At 45.9% G+C, this 19,954-nt stretch overlaps 2 protein-coding genes across 6 annotated transcripts in view; one reads left to right on the top strand and one right to left on the bottom strand.

The window, feature by feature from the left end:
- LOC142897537 (indian hedgehog B protein-like) overlaps positions 1–4,203 on the top strand; it is a 6,452-nt gene extending 2,249 nt beyond the window's left edge. Inside the window, exon 4 of the mRNA XM_076039950.1 lies at positions 2,201–4,203. Within this exon, the coding sequence (XP_075896065.1) occupies positions 2,201–2,898 (698 nt within the window). The 3' untranslated portion in view covers positions 2,899–4,203. The remainder of the gene's footprint in view (positions 1–2,200) is intronic.
- A 3,262-nt stretch (positions 4,204–7,465) lies between these two features.
- bin1a (bridging integrator 1a) lies at positions 7,466–19,057 on the bottom strand. 5 transcript variants are annotated; one of them, XM_076039943.1, is made up of 20 exons: positions 18,721–19,057; positions 17,760–17,840; positions 17,597–17,651; positions 17,375–17,469; positions 16,737–16,832; positions 16,411–16,521; positions 16,230–16,322; positions 15,308–15,393; positions 15,033–15,108; positions 14,792–14,847; positions 14,474–14,518; positions 13,460–13,529; positions 13,216–13,341; positions 12,441–12,524; positions 11,490–11,510; positions 9,098–9,475; positions 8,587–8,641; positions 8,311–8,381; positions 8,120–8,221; positions 7,466–7,757 (listed from the first exon to the last, which is right to left on the bottom strand). In XM_076039943.1, exons 1-20 carry the CDS (start codon positions 18,805–18,807, stop codon positions 7,656–7,658), a joined length of 1,890 nt encoding a protein of 629 aa, XP_075896058.1. In that variant the 5' UTR covers positions 18,808–19,057; the 3' UTR covers positions 7,466–7,655. The 5 variants fall into 5 exon arrangements, with proteins under 5 accessions (XP_075896058.1, XP_075896064.1, XP_075896062.1 ...); XM_076039949.1 differs by lacking the exon at positions 9,098–9,475; XM_076039947.1 differs by lacking the exon at positions 12,441–12,524.
- Positions 19,058–19,954: the final 897 nt, after the last annotated feature.

Below are 19,954 nucleotides of genomic sequence, written 5' to 3'. Positions count from 1 at the left end.
CGCATTCACGAGTCCCGCAATTTCTGAAGCCAACAAAAAACAACAACAATCGGTTCCTTTTCGAAATACGACTCCCTGTGCGAATCAAAGACTGCGTCTGCGTTCCAACCCACCTCACCGCCCCCTCAAACTTCTAATCCAGTCGGGAAATCCATTACCCATGTCTGGTACCACCAGTTATTTGATGCCAGACTTTCTGAGGTTAGTAGGCTGTGAGATGATTAACTCCCCCCTTTGTTTTGCTGTTGCTTTTCCCTCGGTAGGTTTCTCTCAGATCTCTTATCTCCGTCTTATCACCTCCCGGTCACAGCCCTCCTTTTCTGCAGCCCTGAGGCTCACAGACGCACACACCTTGGGCAAATATTTGGCAGCCTCAAGAAAGCTTTAAGACAAAGTTCTCTACACAGAGATTAAGACCCCTGAATGAACTTAAATTTGTTGTTTTTTTTGGTATTGATTTGCAATCACCAATAATCACTTTGATCATCTTTCTTTCATCATGTTTTGAAAATGCATCCACCCGACTCTTCTCCTCGCCGTCGCTCCCTTCCTCGTGCGTACTCGCAGAGCATAGTCATGTGACTTTGAGCTGAACACTGGTGCAATCCAAACAGAATAGACCTAAATCTGAGTCTGCGTGCGTTCCTGTCTCTCTGACCCCGGGCCGCTCTGCGACTGCAGTGATACAATCAGCTGGTTATACATTAGCTCTCGTTGACTTCCTCTTCTTGCCACCACGTCTCAGTGTGTCTTTAAGGGTTGCATGTTTCAAAATACCTGCCAACTGGGGCAGAAGTGCATATTTCAAAGTCTTGGCTCCTTGAATTGAATGATAACAAATAGATAAAATGTTTTTCCCACCTACTTTTTTCCTTTGTGTGTCTTTAAGGGTCGCCTGTTTCAAAATATCTGCCAACTGGGGCACAAGTGCATATTTCAAAGTGTTGGCTCCTTGTGTTGAATGTCAACAGATTGATAAAATAACTCTTCCCACCTGCTTTTTTCCACATTAACAAGATGATGTCAAGAGTTGGGTAGACATTCAATAATATTGACTCTGCAAAGCGAAGTGAGGAGAATGCAAACTTTTAAAAAGTTGAATCAAACTATGAGGAGAAGAGCCTCTGGCGGCCTCGCAGAGAATTTAAATTACTCTCCAATCCAAAACACTATTTGTTTTCAGTGGCAATTGAGTGTTTTCTTCCACCTCAGCCTCGTTGACTTGGTATATCCCCAGTGCATGACACAATCTGTTGCAGAGGGGCAAAGAGCTTTTCGAGCAGCTCCAAGTTCATTTTTCACACGGCGGAAGTGATGGTGAAAGCAGAAAATCAAACAGTGTTGCAAGTCTGTAGATTTTTTTTTTTCGTTTGTGCATGCATGTGTGTTTAAGAGAGAGAGAGAGACATAGAGAGAGAGAGAGAGACAGAGAGAGAGAGAGAGAGACAGAGAGGCAGAGAGAGAGAGACAGAGAGAGAGAGAGAGAGACAGAGAGGCAGAGAGAGAGAGACAGAGAGGCAGAGAGAGAGAGACAGAGAGAGAGAGAGAGCGAGAGAGCGAGAGAGAGAGAGAGAAAGAGAGAGAGAGAGGGGCAGAGACAGAGAGACAGAGAGAGACAGAGAGAGAGAGAGAGAGAATGTGTGTATGCATGTGTTAAGACCAAGTTCGGACATGAATGTAAGGTCGTACTCTGTACGTTAATGTTTGACTGATCTACTGAGATTGAAGGTCCCTCATTAATTGACCTCACAAATGTTTTGTAACATTGTGTAATATTCTGTGGCTCTATGCTGCGAGGCAGCTGCTCAGAAATGAGAAAAGTCAGAATAGTCTGGTGTTTGTCTCACCCTCTGACACTGCAGCCTTGCTGCGGCCTCATTTTTAGTTCCTTTCCAAAGATGTGAGAGACACAAAGCATGAGTTTTTTGTTTTTTGTTTTTTTTTTTAAAAAGGAATAACATTTTAGTACAAGAGGCACCCTAACTACAAACAAAAGATTAAATATACTGTTTTTGAAGATCTGTTGCTTTATTTATTTTTTCTGAATAATTAAAACAAAAATGAAAAATGATAGCTTCAAGTGGCCCCCGAGTCCAAATCACTGTCTTCCAAATATTCTCAAGGATTCGCCACTACTTAATGATTCCTTTGCTTGGTGCTCATTCAGTCAGCGTCGCCCTCGTCTCTCCTCTCACTCCAGAACATTCCGTGGCAGCCAAAACCGGCGGCTGTTTCTCTGGGGACGCCCAGGTCACCCTGGAGGGTGGGGCCACCAAGCTGATGCGTGACCTTCGCCCCGGTGACCGAGTCCTGGCCTCGTCATCGGCCGACGGCGGCGGGCCTCTGGTCTACAGCCCGGTTCTGTCTTTCCTGGACCGCCGGCCCGACGCCGCGAAGACCTTCTACGTCATCGGCACGAGGGCGGGACTCAACATCACTCTCACCGCCGCCCACCTGATATTCGTCACAGACTGCGCTTGGCTGAGGGAGCCCAGACGGGGGCCACAGGGCGAGGCCCGTAAGGATTCCCCACAGGAAGCCGAACTCCGGACAGTTTTCGCCAGCGAGGTCCGGCCGGGGCAGTGCGTCCTCACGGCCCAGGACGAAGCCGCTTTCTCGGCCGTGACCTTCGTGGAGGAGCGGAGGGGCAGCGGCCTGTACGCTCCGCTCACCCGCAGCGGCTCCATCGTGGTGAACGGGGTCCTGGCTTCCTGCTACGCCGCTTTGGACAGCCACCGGCTGGCCCACTGGGTCCTGGCGCCGCTCAGGTTCTTCTACAGCCTGATGGGACCGTCGGAAGCGCAGAGCGACGGGCTACACTGGTACCCCCAGCTGCTGCAGAAACTGGGCCGGACGCTGCTAGACGCCGGACACTTTCACCCGTGGGGGCTGGAATAAGGAGGCGCACACATTGGAGGTGCTTGATTGAAGACAGAATTTAAAAGGTTTTTGTTTATTCAGGAGCGAAGAGCGACGGATCGGCACTGTCTGTTCTGTTTGGTCTGTTAGTCCGTGTCTGCTGCTCGCATGCCAAAGACAAAGTTTGGGGACAATGAGGGTAAATATGTCAGAGGACGGAGGGACTTGAGAGCATCTAAGAAGAGGCTGTGTTGAAGCCATTTGACATTCGACAATCATTTGTATGGAACTAACATGTATGCATTCTGAGAATGGGCTGGCAAATCATTTCACCTTCAGTGCCTGAAAAAGACACACATGTACACATTTACACATGTAAAGAGTATATCTAAGTTAAAGGCTAACAACCAAATTCTTTTAAATTTTTTTTGTAAAATCTCATTTATGCAGGGTTTTGGAGTGCAGGAACCTAGTTTGCCACGTAGCTCAGCAGGAGCCTCTTGGATGTGATTCGCAAAAAAAAAAAAAAAGAAAAAATTCTTACTGGAACAACATTTGCTAGTGTTGCTTTAAAGGCGTGTTTGGTGATGAATCACTGTGCTCTCACACTTTGGCTTTGCATCATGTGCAAGGTGCAGGTGCACAGAGCTGTCACCCAAAGTGTCCTCTGCTCTCACTCAACTTGATTGTCTCAAACTGATTCTAAGGGGCCATACATGCATCTGGATTTTAATTCTCTATTTTATTATTTAAAAGGTTTAAAATTGTTTGCAATGTTTTTTTTTCTTCTTCTTTTTACTGATTCAGGTTTTTGGTTTTTATTTTCAGGTCAGTCATAAGTTGTCTAATCATCACTCAGGCTGCATTCAACTACTGTATTAAGCAAAAAATCTATGCATCATAATAAATAGCAGATGGTTCAATCATGAGTTACTTGATATTTCTGCTGCTGTGTCTGTTCCAGCCACCACGCAGGACTCACAGACCACGACTGGCAGAAGTGCAGAGATTTTGTTTCTTATTACGTTGGGAGTGAAATTATAGATGGCTTATCAATTATTTATAACCATGCTCCTCTTTTTTGTGTTTGCAGTTGCCATTTACAAAGTCTATATTCTTAAGACTGACAATGTGGAAAGTATTTCGAGATTCGAAGGCGCTGCTCTACATGCCTTCTAAAAAAAAAAAAAAAGACAAGATAAATGTCACATATGTATATTAAGCTATTGCTGGAGAGACTATTTAAAGATTTATTTTTTAGAAAACCTAATGTACACTATTATGATTTTCAAGTCTGTGCATACTGTTTGTTTATGAAACATAAAATGATTGTGTTGAAATCTAGTCCTACTCTGTTGTCTTTAATGGCAAATAAAAAAAATATATATTTAAGACATACTACCAATTACTGACACTGCCAACCCCTCTAAGACAGCAACAAATAAAACAAACCAAAAATAATCACTGCATAATAACATAATACAGCCCCATTTTATTTGCATCCTGCTTTATTTGGCAGGGAGGAGCTGGAATGCTCACAAGCGGTCACCTGTCCAATGGCGGAACATAAACAAGCGGGTGTGTAAACAGTGTTGTGTCACCGCAGCTGCAACAATGTGGAGGCTGTAGCTGCAGCTGTGGTCAGAGGGTGGGCTGCAGTCGGCTTTCAGCACCACGGACAGCAGCAAACAGCAAAACACTCCACTGTCCTCCTGATCCCTGGATTCTTTGCCCCCTCTTTTAATCGAGCAGAGGACAAGTCCTTGAACACAGCACCCCCTGCTGGAGCCCTCGGTACATGCAATATAATCCAATGGAAATAAAGCAAATAATAAATGTATTATTCATATATAAGTTTATTGTAATAAGTTTATTACTAATGCTATTATTTTTTTAACATTAACACTATTACTCTTAGTAAAACTACTACTACTGCTACTACTACAACTACTACTAAGTACTATTATTATTACTACTACTGATGAAAGTATAGTATAGTATGATAGTTATCTTGATTGTTATAATTTATATGTTTATTATTATTATTATTATTATTATTATTAGTAGTAGTAGTAGTAGTAGTAGTAGTGGTAGCCGTAGTAGAAGCAGTAGTAGTAGTATAGTTTAATTCTATTTTACTTAATTTTCTTTTTGTAGAAATGATACTAAATATTTTTGTTAAATGTGATTAAATTGTCTGTTAAGTTCATCTCCTATATTTAAAATGTGGGTTCTATTTTGGTTTGTTTTATTTTCTTTCCTAATTCTTTGAATTTGTTTCTCTTTTTTTGTTTGTTTGTTTGCTTTTATTGACTGAATTACACTGAATTTCTTTCTCTGGCTCAACAGCAGCCAGAACTCAAAATGCACAAACCACAGATTCATCAAACATACAGGAGATTCAAAGTTATATTTATTATTATTGGTCAGTTAGGTATGGGGGAAAATTTCTTTGTTGTGTCCCATAACTCATTGAAGGAGACAAATCCATATAGACAGTAAACCAGACCCAGGTGAAACACTCTTGCATGTATTTTAAAATAAAAAAGAAATAACAGTTCAATTAAAGTGATCAGTTTTGTTTTGTTTTTTTTACACACACATGGAAATCTCGTGCACAGCGCAAGTGGTTAAAATACTGAAAACTTAAAAAAATAAAAAAATAAACAAAACTTTTCCACCTGAGTCTGGTGGTTGATAAAGTTTCTCCTCAGAGTCTTTTAACCCCGCCTCAATTATCTTCAACTCCGTATTGGAAGACGATACCGTGGCAGCATTTCGAGGCAAAAGGTCGATAAACAACCAGCAATCATAACAAGTGGAGATGACGGGGAGAACGCAGGATGTAACCGCTACACAAAATCAACAGTGAAAACCAAAGAAAATAAAGCGTTGCCTCGAAAGTGAGCTGAGTATCGCCGCCTTGAACCGAGGGGGGTTTTCACACAACAACACTTGGGGATTCAGCATGCTCACACTAACTCACATACAGATATGAATGTCCTTATAGAATATGTACCTGTCATCACAGCTTGGCAAAAAATTACACTTACACACAACAAATGCACAATAACACCTGGGACCATAATACCAGCCGGTGGGAAGGGGGGAAAAAAAGAAGATCCAAGAACTGTTTGAGTTTGTCCAGCTGAGAGGAAAAGAAAAAGATTCTGTCGTCACCTGGTAATCTGCCTGCCCTCTCCTAACAGTGGCCTATGGAGACAGGATTCGTGTTTCCAAACAAGCCATCAGCGCACACGCCAGTCACACACGCACAAACACTTCCTGCCCGCACACACGACACGTCAGTGACGTCGCTGGAAACGTGGAAACTCCTCCGCCGTCCTCCGCTTTTTTTTTTTTTTTTTTTGCTTTTTTTTCTCTACCGAGGCCGAGCGACAGTGTTGGGAGCAGTAAACTTGACAGAAGTACAAAAAAAAAACACCCCGTCGCAACATCCCAAGTTGGCAATAATGTTAAGTTACAGTTGTAGGCTATATGTAATCATCGCTTGGCAGCATACAAAAATAAAAGAAGTTGCTCTGGTGCATATCGTGACTTCGCCTGCACTTGGAGTTTGGTTGTGTCTCTTTGCCAAAGGAAGGGCTTGTGTTCGGTACACACAGAAATATCATATATGCTATTTTGAAAGAAATGAGGCTGGCTCAGTTACTATACATACGCTTCGGGGTGTCACCATATATCTACTTTATCTATTTTACAGCAGCATCCCATCGTTGTAGTTTGTCGGCTGGCTTTTTTTCGGGCGAGCCTGGGTAATGCATATTTGGAAATTCCTTGAGAATTTTATTTATTTATTTTTTTGGAAAGTTTGCCGCCCAGCTCTCCCTCCCAACCACCACTTCACACAAACTCAAACAACAAGGAACAAAGAACATGGCTGTAGAGAGGCAAAAAGGAGCGTTTCTGATTGATTGTAAATGACTGCGGCGTTCTTCAACCGGGGTCAGACGACGACATTATTCTTCTTTTCTTTTAACCATCCAATTCATAATATTTATACAAACTTTGTACCATATTCACAAAATAACAGCAGAGGACGGAGCTGCAGCATCTAACAGGAACCTCATGAACTCACGGACGTCTGGAGAATAATAAACAGTTATAAATACTGGCACCGAGAACTCGGCGCTTTATCGGCACGGAAAGGCTCCTCCACTTCACTTGTACGTGGCCGCAAAAACCTGATGGCTAAAACACACACATGGCAAACAAAGAAAACCCACCTCTGCAATTTGACAGGGTGGAGGCTCTGGGGTCTCTATTTTGTCTACATCTACGTTGATAAATCCCCTCCCCACTTTATCGTCGTTTATAAAACAGATTCTAATGCTCCGGTGAGGAAACCTCTGCTACACTTTGCATTGCATGTTCTCAGTCTTCCAGTGGCGACGTGAAATCAAAAACTAGACTCTGCTGAGGGGAAGGTGAGCTGATGACGAGACATGAGTTGGGAGCGCTGCAGAGGCTCCGCCTCCGCGAGAGGGACCTGCGAAATGAGGGATTTCTGAAGTCGAACAATCTTCTCAAAGACCTGCCTGTAGCACAGTGCGGCAGAGTCCTTGGAAATGCATGATCTCTGCCCCGGGGGTTGGGGGGGGCGGCGGCGGCGGCAGCTCTGCATCTATATGGCCAAAGTCCTTGTAAAGATTCGGCATCGGGAGGGGCCGGGAGTGGGGGGGTGGACGAGTGGAGGGAGGGAAGAATCGAGGCCGGCCGGAAGAGAGAGACACGAGGGAGGAGGCTGCTGGAACGGCGTCCCCGCCTCCTGGATTTCACAGCCTTTGGGTGAAGTTTTCCGGAAATACCCCTTTAGCAGAATTCTCTTTGTTCTGCTGCCAGTCGTCCTGCTTCATGCCCATCAGCCAGCCGTCGTCCTGATGGTTACAGACACGAAAACGCCGACTGATGTTTCCTGCAAGTGCTTGGGTTGCTCAACGAAACTCAGTTCAACAACCTTTTAGGATGACTAACATGTGTTACATGTTAATTACTCACCAGAAATGAGGACATAATCCTAATTTACTTGCTCTACCTTGTGCAAAACATCAACCCTTTGTGACCTCAGAAAGAGCACGGGCACCTTACTGGTTCCCCTTCCAGGTGAGTGGCAACACCCAAAGCCAGCCATTTGTTCCTTCTTAAGAGAGGCTATTTTCTGTTTTTGTGTTTGATAATAAGCTATTAAAGGACAATAAACCAAAGAAGGACAATAAATGGGTCCTGGAACTTTGCCTACCTGCTCTTCAGGATTGTCAAACAGGATCACCAGCACCACGTCGCCAGCCTTCATTTCCAGCTCGTCCGTGTCGTTGGCGGCGTAATCGTGCATCACTTGAACCTGTGGACGAAACGTTCAGGCCGACGTCAACGACCTGCACGTGCGCGTGTGCATGCCCGAGACGCATTCTGAGATTTCTGGTGTGTCACCTTGAACAGGAAGCCTGGTGGCATGTCTGCAGCCTCTGCTGCGGGTTCTGCAGGTTGTGGTTCTGCCGGTGCTGCCGGTGCTGGAGGTGCTGCCGGTGCTGCTGGTGCTGCCGGTGTCTGAAGAAAAACCAAAACAGTTTCCATCGGTCAGCGTGTAATAAAGACGTCAAATAGTACCAGTCAAAAGCTTGTGTGTAAGTGTCCAAACTTTTAACTGGTCGTGTATATAATTGACTGCAAAAATGAGCAAATGCTGCAGCAGTTTTCTTTTTTCACCCACCTCCTCTGCTGTCTCCTCTTCGCCTGTTGCTGCAGGTTCTGCAGACTCACCCTGGGGAGCATAGCAACCAGAACAGCGGGTCAGAGAGGACGCTCAAAGGACTCGGCAGATGGGGAGAAGAACGACACACACGCAGACGGAGGGGAACAAGGGACAGACACAACGATGGCCAGCCAGACACAGAAAGATACGCCCTGAGACAAACGAGCAGGTTAGCATTTAGCGGTGAATGGTGCTGGCTGCAGCCGAGCAGATGTCTAGGCTCCTTTTCCTTCCCGCAGCAATTAATTGCAACTTTCCCTGCGAGCCGCTGCCGATGCATCCACACTGCGGGACCAGATGCATCCTAACTCTCGTCCTTAAACTCCATCTGTCTGCCCGCCTTCCTCTACCGCCTGCTTATCTCCCATGCTCAGAAATCGATGCATCCGCCACTGTTGTCCAGATGCATCTCTGTGTTTTTGAATTTTTTTTTTATTATTTTTTTTTTTGCTCTCCAACGGTTACCTGACCCTCCTCATTATCCATTGTGGCGGCAGCCGGGGGGGCTTCTTCCTCACTGGCCTCAGCTGGAGCCTCAGCCTGGGGGTCTTGGTCCTCTGCGGCCGCCTCCTCTTTGACCGGCTGACTTTCCTCATCCTGCTGGGCCTCGGCCACCGGGTCGTGACCAGCCTGCTGGCTCTCGTCAGCCCCCCCCTCCTCGTCGGCCACAGAGTCATAGGAGACCGGCTGGGAGCCGTCGTCGCCCCAGCCCTCCGTCGCCGCCGCTATGGGGTCGTAGCGCACGGGCTGCGAGCCGTCGTCCCCCCAGGCGTTTGCTGCAGCGGCTACGGGGTCATAGTACTCCTGGGTGTTCTCCTCCTCCTGCTCACCACTGTCCTCAGGCTAAGGGGCAAGAGTCGGGTTTCGGGAACATCAGAGGGCACAAGAGAGGTTTAACTTTCTTTGTTTGCTCGCCTCGGTGAATAATGGGGGAAAAAAAAGGTTGGGGAAATTGAAGAGGGATCAATAGCAAGGTATCAGGGCTGTCTGAGGTTGGATTTAATCACACTGGAGGCTGCTGCAAGGGATACAAGTAATGAATAACCATAACAAGGCCAAGTGAAATGTTTTGGATTGGCAAGGAATTAGGAAATCGAGTCGCTCTAAAGGGGCAGTAAGTAGCAGCCCACTGCTGTGGCTATTGCTGCCCATATTTTATCCACTTTCGATCTTTATTTTCTCAATTTGAACTCCAAGAAAGAAAACACATCGGTCTCTGTTTACGACGTTGAATTAAAGTGTCTTTTTTTAGCTTAGCGGTTAAAATCAGATGATTTATTGTACCTACGTTTTTGTACAACTACCCTTTATGATGTCACAAACGGCTAATTCCCCGTGTGCAGATTTCCACAACACAGGTTTTTTGATTTCCAAATAGTTTTTGACAAACGAGACATGTAAACTGTTTAGTAATCGTTGGTAAAGTTCATTCTGCATAATGTGGGACATTTAACCTTGAAACTTAACATTTCAATTCATTTTAAAAGGTATATAGGCCAGGGCCTAAATGTTGCTTTGCTAATTTGATACCTGTCAATACGTGGCAAGTCGTAAAATATTATGTTTTTTTTCCTATACATCTCAGTGAGCTATTAGTATCTGAACCCATGTAACAGACCCTTTAATACTCCTGGGAGTTTTGCAATAAGCTTTTACGAGCCGGAGTTCATCATCTTATTCGAGGGAACTTACTGACTGTAGGAACTTATACGTTGAGACATTAGCGATGCCACAGACAAACAAGGAGGGGAGGTCATCAGCATCAGTAGCAGCATTTATCATCATCACGCGACCAAAAAGGTCTGATGCAGAAAGATGAACCACTGGTTCAGTGTCAAATGAAAAGGCCGACGGCAAAGGGGAGGAGGTTGGCAGCAAAGGGTGGAAATGCAAAAAAAGGGGGCGGGGAGAAAGTCAGTCTTTTCCCATCAGAAAATAGATGCTGGATCTTCTGAGTGTTGTGGCACGTTTTTTCCACGACTATGTTCAGATGGAGAAAGGGGAGGGGAGCTTTGTAGGAGCAGAGGTGTCGTCCCACTCTGAGCCGCCGCCGCCGCCGCTTCGCTTGGAGCCCGAGCGCACGGCTGCCGAGACACGTCTCTCTCTTACAGTGACGGGATGAACGGAAAGGGTTGGTTCACGGCCATGGTGCCGTGCTGGGATGCAAGCGAGGCGTCTGTGAAGTTGCCCACTCGGTTGCCACGCTTTGTCTCTTTGTGATCCGCCGCAGACGTGGGCAACTTCACCGTCAGGACAAGAATGATGTGTCCCGTGTGACACATGGAGCTGACAGGTAAAACACCGTCTGCCTGTCAGCGCAGCATGTGCACATAACAGGGAGACCAGGGTAAACGGAAAGGGAGGATGGTCCATTCGGTTAGAAATGATGTCGCACCAAAGATTTCACACTTTCAAGGACCTACAATTAACAACTCATTATCGTGGCAAAGAAATGGTTAATTGCAGCTTTGAGTGTGAAATGTCTGTTTGAATGCGAACCGAGGAAACGTTTCCCCGAGTTCTATTTGTGCTGTGCATTTGCTCAGAGTTTGGCGCGATCCCATCGAGCGCTGCGGACAACAAAGACCACGCACAAACAGACAGCGGGACCCACAGAAAATGATGAGTGACAGAAGTCTTTAGCCCTGCGACATCCAGCGTGTGTCATGCGGGATTGTCAATCGCCCTTTCATCCCTCCGCAGCGCTCTCACGCTGCACTGGGTGAACGAGAGCGGGGACAGGTGAACGGATGGCGATGGACAGAGAGACGAGTGGATCATGGATGATGATTACAATGCCAGTCTTGTCACGGATCGTGAATTTAAAAGTGATGCTGGGAGAGGACGAGGGGCTTACCCACGAGTCCCAGTTTGCAGGCTGTGGAAAATGGGGAAAAACAACAACGTTAGCGGGCAGAACAAAAGCATGTAAATTATTCCGCCTTGTGCCAGATGCATTTGATTAGACACGATCGGAGTGCGGGTACCATGCACAAACCCTCCTGTTCAATAGCACTACATCTAAAAGAATACAGGCAGTGCGCGGTAGAGGTCTGAAGAACAAGGTCTGACTGAGCACCTGCTTTTGCACAAATCCAAGCTTATCTAGCGATGAGCTAAGTGGTATTAATCAAAATGCAAAACCTTTATAGCAGTTCTAAATATTTGCCAACAGTGCCTCCCTTCTTCTCTTACCCTAACTTAACTATACAAAATGGAAAAAATGTATTTAAATACTGTCTATACTCCTGTTGCTCATATTACTATTTCTGTTGCATGACCCTGGTTCAGGCTGCAGCTGAACACATATATCAAATGTGTAAACAGCACTCAAAGGAAGTACAAGGATTGTCTTCAAGCTTCGCTAAAACTAGATTCTGTTGCAGAGTTTTAAACAGAAAGCACAGAGTGGGATTATTGGCTGGCGCTTCATGCGGCAAGTTGTCTGTGGATAGAGCCAAAGCGAGAAGTCATCAAGAAGACAGGGTTTTTTTCTGCAGAACACCATGCCATCGCACGACTCTTGACTGATTAGGAATCGGAAAGAAGCAAAGCAAGAAAGGCCTGGAATTGTGCCAAGCTTGACAGGAGATCTCGTATCTGGATCCAGAATACAGCAACTCGTTTCAACGTTTTAAAATTCAGCAGTATTCCACATTCAAAATGATTATCCACTTAGACATCATAGTGTAAATGAACAAACAAAAAAAACAATTCTGAATCACACACGCAATCTCTTGTGAAGCTTGGCACGTAGCGGGTGGAAGGCACCTATATAAGCTCGACGTCCATGCCATAAATCATCCACCTGTGTGACCGAGGAGGCTTTGGTTGAGGCACTGAAAGAGTCCAGGTCCATGTCCAGCAGGCTGCTCCCTGCCTGACTGTCGAACTGACGAGAGGGAATAGGAGGGCTCAATGGGGGCTACGTGAGTGTAGGCACGGAAGGAAGGAAGGAAGGAAGGAAGGAAGGAAGAGTAGCGCAGAAAGGAGTTGAGTAGAGTAGAGCAGAGTAGAGTAGAGCAGAAAGGAGTAGAGTAGAGTAGAGCAGAGCAGAAAAGAGTTGACTTGAGTAGAGTAGAGTAGAGTAGAGTAGAGCAGAGCAGAAAGGAGTAGAGTAGAGTAGAGTAGAGCAGAGCAGAAAGGAGTAGAGTAGAGTAGAGTAGAGCAGAGCAGAAAGGAGTAGAGTAGAGTAGAAAGGAGTAGAGTAGAGTAGAGTAGAGTAGAGCAGAAAGGAGTAGAGTAGAGTAGAGTAGAGTAGAGTAGAGCAGAAAGGAGTAGAGTAGAGTAGAGCAGAAAGGAGTAGAGTAGAGCAGAAAATAGTAGAGTAGAGTAGAGCAGAAAGGAGTAGAGTAGAGTAGAGTAGAGTAGAGTAGAGTAGAGCAGAAAGGAGTAGAGTAGAGTAGAGTAGAGTAGAGTAGAGTAGAGTAGAAAGGAGTAGAGTAGAGTAGAGCAGAAAGGAGTAGAGTAGAGTAGAGTAGAGTAGAGTAGAGTAGAAAGGAGTAGAGCAGCCCGCTCTCCTGCTCCTCTCTGAGCAGAAGAGTGTAAAGTGGAGGCCTGGCGGCTGGTTGCTGGTCACTAACCTCTGTTGGGGAGGTGACGCTGATATCGGGAGCCGCTGCCGCAGCATCAAACAGGCCAACGATGTTCTCCGCTTTCATCTCCTTGGACGGGGTCACCTTTGGTGGAGGAGGCACTGCTGGCTTTAGCTAGAGACACAAAGAGAGAGACCGAAATCACACGTATGTTCACGTCACATGCAGGATTTTATTGAGGAGTCACAGTCAAATGAAGAAGTATGAGTTTTCACAGCAAACTTGTGTTCACCTTGGATGGAGACTTGGGGATTGGTGGTGGTCCTCCTGGTCTGAGGGTATGGTTGGATGCTTCTTTGCCACTGCCACTGCCACTGCCACTGCCACTAAGTAAATGACAGAGAATAGAATCAACCAAGGAGACAGACAAGCTGGGCAGCAGAAAGTGAGCAGAGAGAGCCATCACAGAGGCGTCAGAGAGAGAAGATGCTCGCAAGGGTTAAGACAGGGAGCCGACAGAAGCTAGTTAGAAGGCATGCTCTACAGGTTGGTGGACAGGTGCTGCAAAAGGTGGCATGCAAGAAGAGTGAGCATTGTTGGTTTTTTTTGTCTGTATCACGCCTCCAGTCCTTCACTTTCCTTCCTATGGCCCATGCAAGCAGGCTTCGTCTGGGCCTCCTGTGAATCCTAACAAGCGAGCAGTGGTAGTTGCATTCAAGAAGCCACCACAGACCTGCGGATATGTTAAAGGTTTTGAAATAAAACCTGCAGCCTACATGTGGATCAGACATTGGTGGCTGGATGGAGAGTGGAAAAACATTTCAATAGTGTTTTTGCTCCTCTTAAGAGACTTGGCCCGAATCCTTTAATTGGTCAAATTTCTCACCATATGGCATCAAATGATGATGTGCAGTGTGGATTAACAAGGGATCAAGTATTTTATTAATACCCTTGGATCAAGTGGATCCTTTAGGGCCATTTAAAATAGGCTTTTACAGCGTTTATTTAAAATAGGAATTGCATCAGGTGACGCTTCACTATGTCCTGGTCGGAACACAGAATGGAAGACAGATTTTAGGGCCTGCTATGATGCAACAGTCTCGTCTGGTGCAGGTTTGCTGACCTTGAACATATCTTCAGCTCCGGGCATTCAACCGTCTCATCACCGTGTCTCGGAAATTCACACACGCGCACACTAGTTCCCCCGCTAGCTCTCCCCAAGGCTGCAGACCCACTGACAGACAGAAAGCTGGATAGACAGACACGGACTGTGCCAACGTGGTTAGCGACGCTTGCTGAAGGTTACCTCCTATTTGTTCCTGACGATGAGGCGCCGCTTTTACCTGTCTTTCTGCAGAGGGGGAGGGTTCAGGGAGTGGCTCCGGGTTAATACACGGCATTTTAGTCGTCGCGACTTTAGCTCACAAAGCTGCTACTGCTGTAATTACTCTGTTATTAAAACTTTAATATAACTCTAACATACTTTGATATCAAATTGTGAAACATTTAAAGACACAAAACTCCTTTAGTGTGTTTCATTCATCACCAAGTAGGGACAAATCTGGAATCTGTTGGTTTATAACACAGTTTTTGATTGAAATGTTCTCATTAAAAACGGACTAACCTGCTTGTGTCTGATCCCTCCAGTTTTTCCAAGGTGTCATATAAATCCTGATCCAGCTGCAGAAGAAGAAAGGTAGGGTGTTAGAATAGACAGACATGACGGCAGCTGTGCAGAGCATCAGAACAGTGAGATGAACCTCATAACTGTTCTGGCCCAAAGCAGCCAAAAGGGTCATTAGCAGCATTTCTTTTGACGGACATTACTCCTTAATGTGAATTTGACATTGATGAAAAAGTCGTACCTTGCTTATTTCTTTGTGAAACTTCTCCTCAAAACCAGACAGACTCTGAAAGGTGCTGACGTAAAACCCCACACGGCTGCAAGGAGAAAGAAAGACAGAGACGGAGCTCTCGCTGTGACTGGCTCTGCTCAGTTAAGTGCCTCGCCATGGCTAATTTGGCACAGATGCACGGACGTCAGTAAGACATAATTAGAAGGCCAACACATCAACAGGAAATTGGTTTCACACACACACACACACACACACACACACACACACACACTCCTCCTGCTCACCTGTTCCACAGTGAAGGCAACTCCTCTTGCAAGTCAACATTTATTTCGTCGAACACCTTCTGCGCCCTCTCCAGCTCCTCCTCAGCCTGGGACACACACACAAAGTTGGCACAGCCGAGGCTTTTTAATCTAAGTGTTTCATCACTTGATGCATGCCTGTGTGTAAAACGCCCCCTGAGACCTGAGGTTTGGCAGGACGCCAAGTGAACTGATGCATTTCAACCTTGAGAATTTGAAAAATGGCTTGGCTCATACACACTATATTACCAAAAGTATTTGCTCACCCATCCAAATGATCAGAATCAGGTGAGCAAATACTTGAGCAAATACTTTTGGTAATATAGTGTATATATATATATATATATCGCAATAATGTTTTTAGTGCTTACATTACGTAATATTCCAGCCAATTCCTTATCTATCAGATGGTGTGGACAAGGATAAGATTCAGATAGTTCAAGTATCATAAAAGATGACAAAAATACTTTATAAGACATTTGAAATAACAAATGCAAGGTATAACGCAATAAGAAATGTAACCGTGTATGAAGATATCAAGACCTCCAAACAGGAACACGAGGGAGAGGGGCCTCTGGAAGCAAAATGGCAAGAATTCTGCTAGAAATATTGCAAACTGCTTCAACAGCGCTATTTATTGCAGGGAATAAACCTCGGCAAAAGCAGTGACAGTTTGAGGACACTGAGTGAAGTGGTTGCAATGGAAATAAAGCTGTCACAATTTAGAGCGTCCGCTGCCTCGCTTCTCGAAACGACTTAATGAAACTTCCTTTTAAAAAAAAGAAAAGAAATAAACATCACTGCATCACACAGGTATGGTTGCTCCTGGCAACCATGGCAACCTCCAGCAGTTTTTATACATTCAGCAGACCCTCGTGAGACGTGCAGTTGGACTGTTATGTACCTGGTTCCTGGACAGACTGCTCTGGGCAACATTGTGTGCAGACAAGATACCCTGAGCCCAGCCGGGAGTCGCCCGCTCTAGCAAGGTGGAAGGCTGGAGGGAGGAAGGAGGGGGAAAATATTGTTTTTTCTGCCTAATTTAATAGTAGTTAATACAGCAGTTATCATATCATTTTGGATACCTTGGTAATTTTGATGCCCCCGTCCTTTTTCTTGGTCTTGTGTGTGGTGGCATAGTTGTGCCTGGCACTGTCGTAATCGACGAGCTTTCTGTCTCTCTTTGCAATACGTGCCTGGGTTAAAAAAGAAAAGGAAAGAAAAGCAATATGAGATTCTGTTTTTTGTTATTTATACACAAATGCAATTAAAGTTCTATCTCGATGCATTTTTTAAACAGAAGGCAGTCCACTCTTCCTCAAATACAGGACAGATATGAGCTGTCATATAATTCCATCTGCTGACAAACACATTCCCAGTGTTATTCCGAGTTTGTACGACCTTTACCAACCTTGATGTCCGGGAACTGACCCAGGTACGTATCCATGGAGATGAGAGCGTGATCAACCAATTTTTGGTGGTAATCAGTCCACAGCACGTCGCAGTCCTGTAGCACAGAGCAGCACAAGCAGAGCCCACACAGTTGAAACACTGCGCCAGACACTAAACAAGATGAACTGCCAGCAACAGACGCGTTGCTTCATTTGAACAAACAGCTCCCCATCCATCACTCCGCAGCTACTTACAATCGCTCGGTTTGTGGTCTTAGATGTGAATGGGGCATAAAGCAAAGCCCTCTGACTGACTGGCTGTATTTTTGCGGTTTGCGCGCAGCCGCTTTAACACACGAGAGCTATTTCAGGGAGCAAGCGTCCTGCGAACGCAGGAAAACTTAGAGAACGAACGGCGTGCTGCGCCAACGTGTAATTTTTCTGTCAAGCGGAGAGGAAGAGAAATTCAAAGATGGCAAAGGGCAGCAGCTGCGCCAATCAACAGCTGCCGCCGTGCGAGGGGTTAATCTGGGGGCTTTATCTGCAGCCAGCGAGCTCAACCCCTTCACTCACACACACACACACACACAGACACACACTTAATCAACACACGCGCAGTTCACCACGTCCCCCGACTCATCTCTGGAAACGTCCTAACCTCCACGATGGAATCCACGTCGTCCTTGCCGTACCAGTCTGGCTCGTACATGTCGGCCAGACACGCTTGCACGTTCTTGGACGACTCGTGCATGGCTGATGATACACACAGACACATCATACGTGTTAGTTATGGATGGAGCACCTGCTTGACTCCACGTTTTCCTATTCCTGTGCACTTGTGTCGGTTGTTTTTTTGCGTGTGTATATGTGTGTGGGACACCTTTCACTGCCTCCAGGTACGCCCTCAGGTCCCTCTGTAGTTTACTGCCTTCAGTCTACGGGTGAGAGACAGAAGGTTCAAAATGCAAATTTGGATGGGGGTGGAAGCAACGTGTTAGTTCTTTTAATTACCAATTATGCTTCAAACTCGAAATTGTACTCACATATTGTTTGTTGAAGTTGATCACACCCTCCTCAAACGCGACATCTTTGGTCTCGTCGGCTTTGCCGAGCTTCTGAAGAACCTGTCAGTCGCATGCATGATGACACATAGAATGGTGTTCACAAAAGATGGAAGGGAGGGTATTGTTCCCTCGAGTACACTGGATGTGTAAAAACGCCCACAGTTTCATCAAAGCACAATGAAATTTGATGATAAATATAGACATATAAGCTAGACGGGCAATGTCATGGAATTTGTCATTATCTGCTATGTTGCCCAGTAAAGCCACGTGAGCCTACATCAAGGCACAGTTACAACATGCAGCTCACTGGCATACAACAACAACAAACACGTCTGCTGGGTTACATTCACGCGCATTAAGTGCACGCCGTGGATGGAATCAGCGCGTTTCCTCCGCTCATCTCTCTTAAGCCCTGCAGCGCATCATACGTTATAACCGATTCATAGCGCCCCCTTTCAAATGTTCAGTGCACGACATGCAGATGCAACGCATTCGCGTTGAAACCAGGCCCCAAAATCCCGCACGTTTTTGCAGCACAATAACCAGAATTAATCTCACACCGAGTCCAAATGCATATATATTTATATATCTTTGTTTTACAACATGCACCAATGCGGTATATTTTCATTTCTGATCGTCAGAAACGCGACACACAGATGTGAGATGAAATGATAACCTGCAGGCCACAAAGCACAGTTTGGCTCCCAACAGCATCCACACATCGGACGAATGACACTGACGAGAGGTATCAATTCTTTAAGGTGGGACACTCCTGTCCCCATAACCGCAGAAACCGAGAGGGTTTTTATTGCAGGTCGTGATGCGACACTGCGCCTGGACGATGCGGCAGCAGAGCCGCACTTGCTCGGTCGCTCGGTGGCCCGAGCGATCGGCTCACATGCAACCCACCGACCATTTGTAAGCGGGCGGCCCCTCTTACCTTCTCCTGGGCTCTCGTTAGCTTTTTCTGAACGTTGCTGGCCACTTTGCCCGCAGTCAGCCCCTTGCCCAAATTCAACTCAGCCATCTTGTAGCGCCTCGGTCTCTGGATGCGGGCAGGGAGGTGATAAAAGCAATGACGACCGGACGGACCGCTACGGCGACCTTTGCGCTGAAATCATAAATGTCCGGTGGAGAAATAATTGGTGATAAATGTAATTAGGCGTGTGAGATGCTGTGATCTGTGCCCGGGATGTGTGTGTATGTGTGTGGAGGGAGCTAGGCTCTACAAATATTGAGCAGCAGTGCGCGCATCCGTGACAGAGGAGGATGCTGTCAGAGGTGTTCTTAAAGGCACAGATGCTGTGCTGCGCATCCGCACATTTGAAACCGCAAAATTATATATATTTTTTTCTCTCTTTTTGCAAACCATCCTGCAAGATTTCTCCTTAACGATGCGTCTAATTCAGGTACAATTGTACGATTTTACGCTATTTTTATTTGACTTTATTGACATTATTAAAAATCCAAACATTAATACTTACATGGAAAAATGTATAGAACGCGTATTTCTTTTTTTTCCTTTTTTTTTCCTTTTTCCTTTTTTACTGTAGAACTACTCTATACGCTAGTAATGAGAATACATATTTTGCCGTCGAATCACTTCGAGCCATTCTATATTTGACAACGACCAAGCCTACACATTTACGTCACCAACGACCATTTAAGATTCATATGCGATCGTTATGTAACACATGAAGTCCTGGTGGTCAGTGAGAAGCTACTCGGCAGCTCCCAGCCCCCACCCCCCACCCCTCTCTCTCTCGTGGAACACAGTACATCGCAGATACACGGACGACGTTCGTTCCAACCAAATCAGGGTCTCACGCACATCGCGGCCTGAACCGGCGTTTCTCCTCAGAAGATGGCGCTGTCGGCCTGCTGTATCCCAATGCCCACAAGCGCCAAGTAGCACTATAACCACTATTGCAAATCTGTTGCCATTTCTTTCGTTTGGATGCTGTTGCAAAAAAAAAAAAAAGTCTGCCGGGGACTTTCTGCAGAGCCACGGGTGGAGGCGAGGCCAGCCCCAAACCCTGTGCGCAGAACGGGACTGAGATTAGTTGTTGTTGGATAGTTTCGGTGGATCCGTGCACGATCACAGCCAGTCTCTCTCTGCTCAAACCCCCGGGCTTTGTGAGAAGCGGCTTTGATGGGTGATGCCGATGATGGGA

The sequence above is a fragment of the Nelusetta ayraudi genome, unplaced genomic scaffold, assembly GCF_046127955.1.
Source record: "Nelusetta ayraudi isolate G7.1 ecotype Tasmania unplaced genomic scaffold, CSIRO-AGI_Nayr_v1 ptg000060l, whole genome shotgun sequence".
Taxonomy (NCBI): domain Eukaryota; kingdom Metazoa; phylum Chordata; class Actinopteri; order Tetraodontiformes; family Monacanthidae; genus Nelusetta; species Nelusetta ayraudi.
The sequence above is the reverse complement of the archived record's forward strand: the minus strand, read 5'-3'. Positions and strand labels throughout refer to the sequence as shown.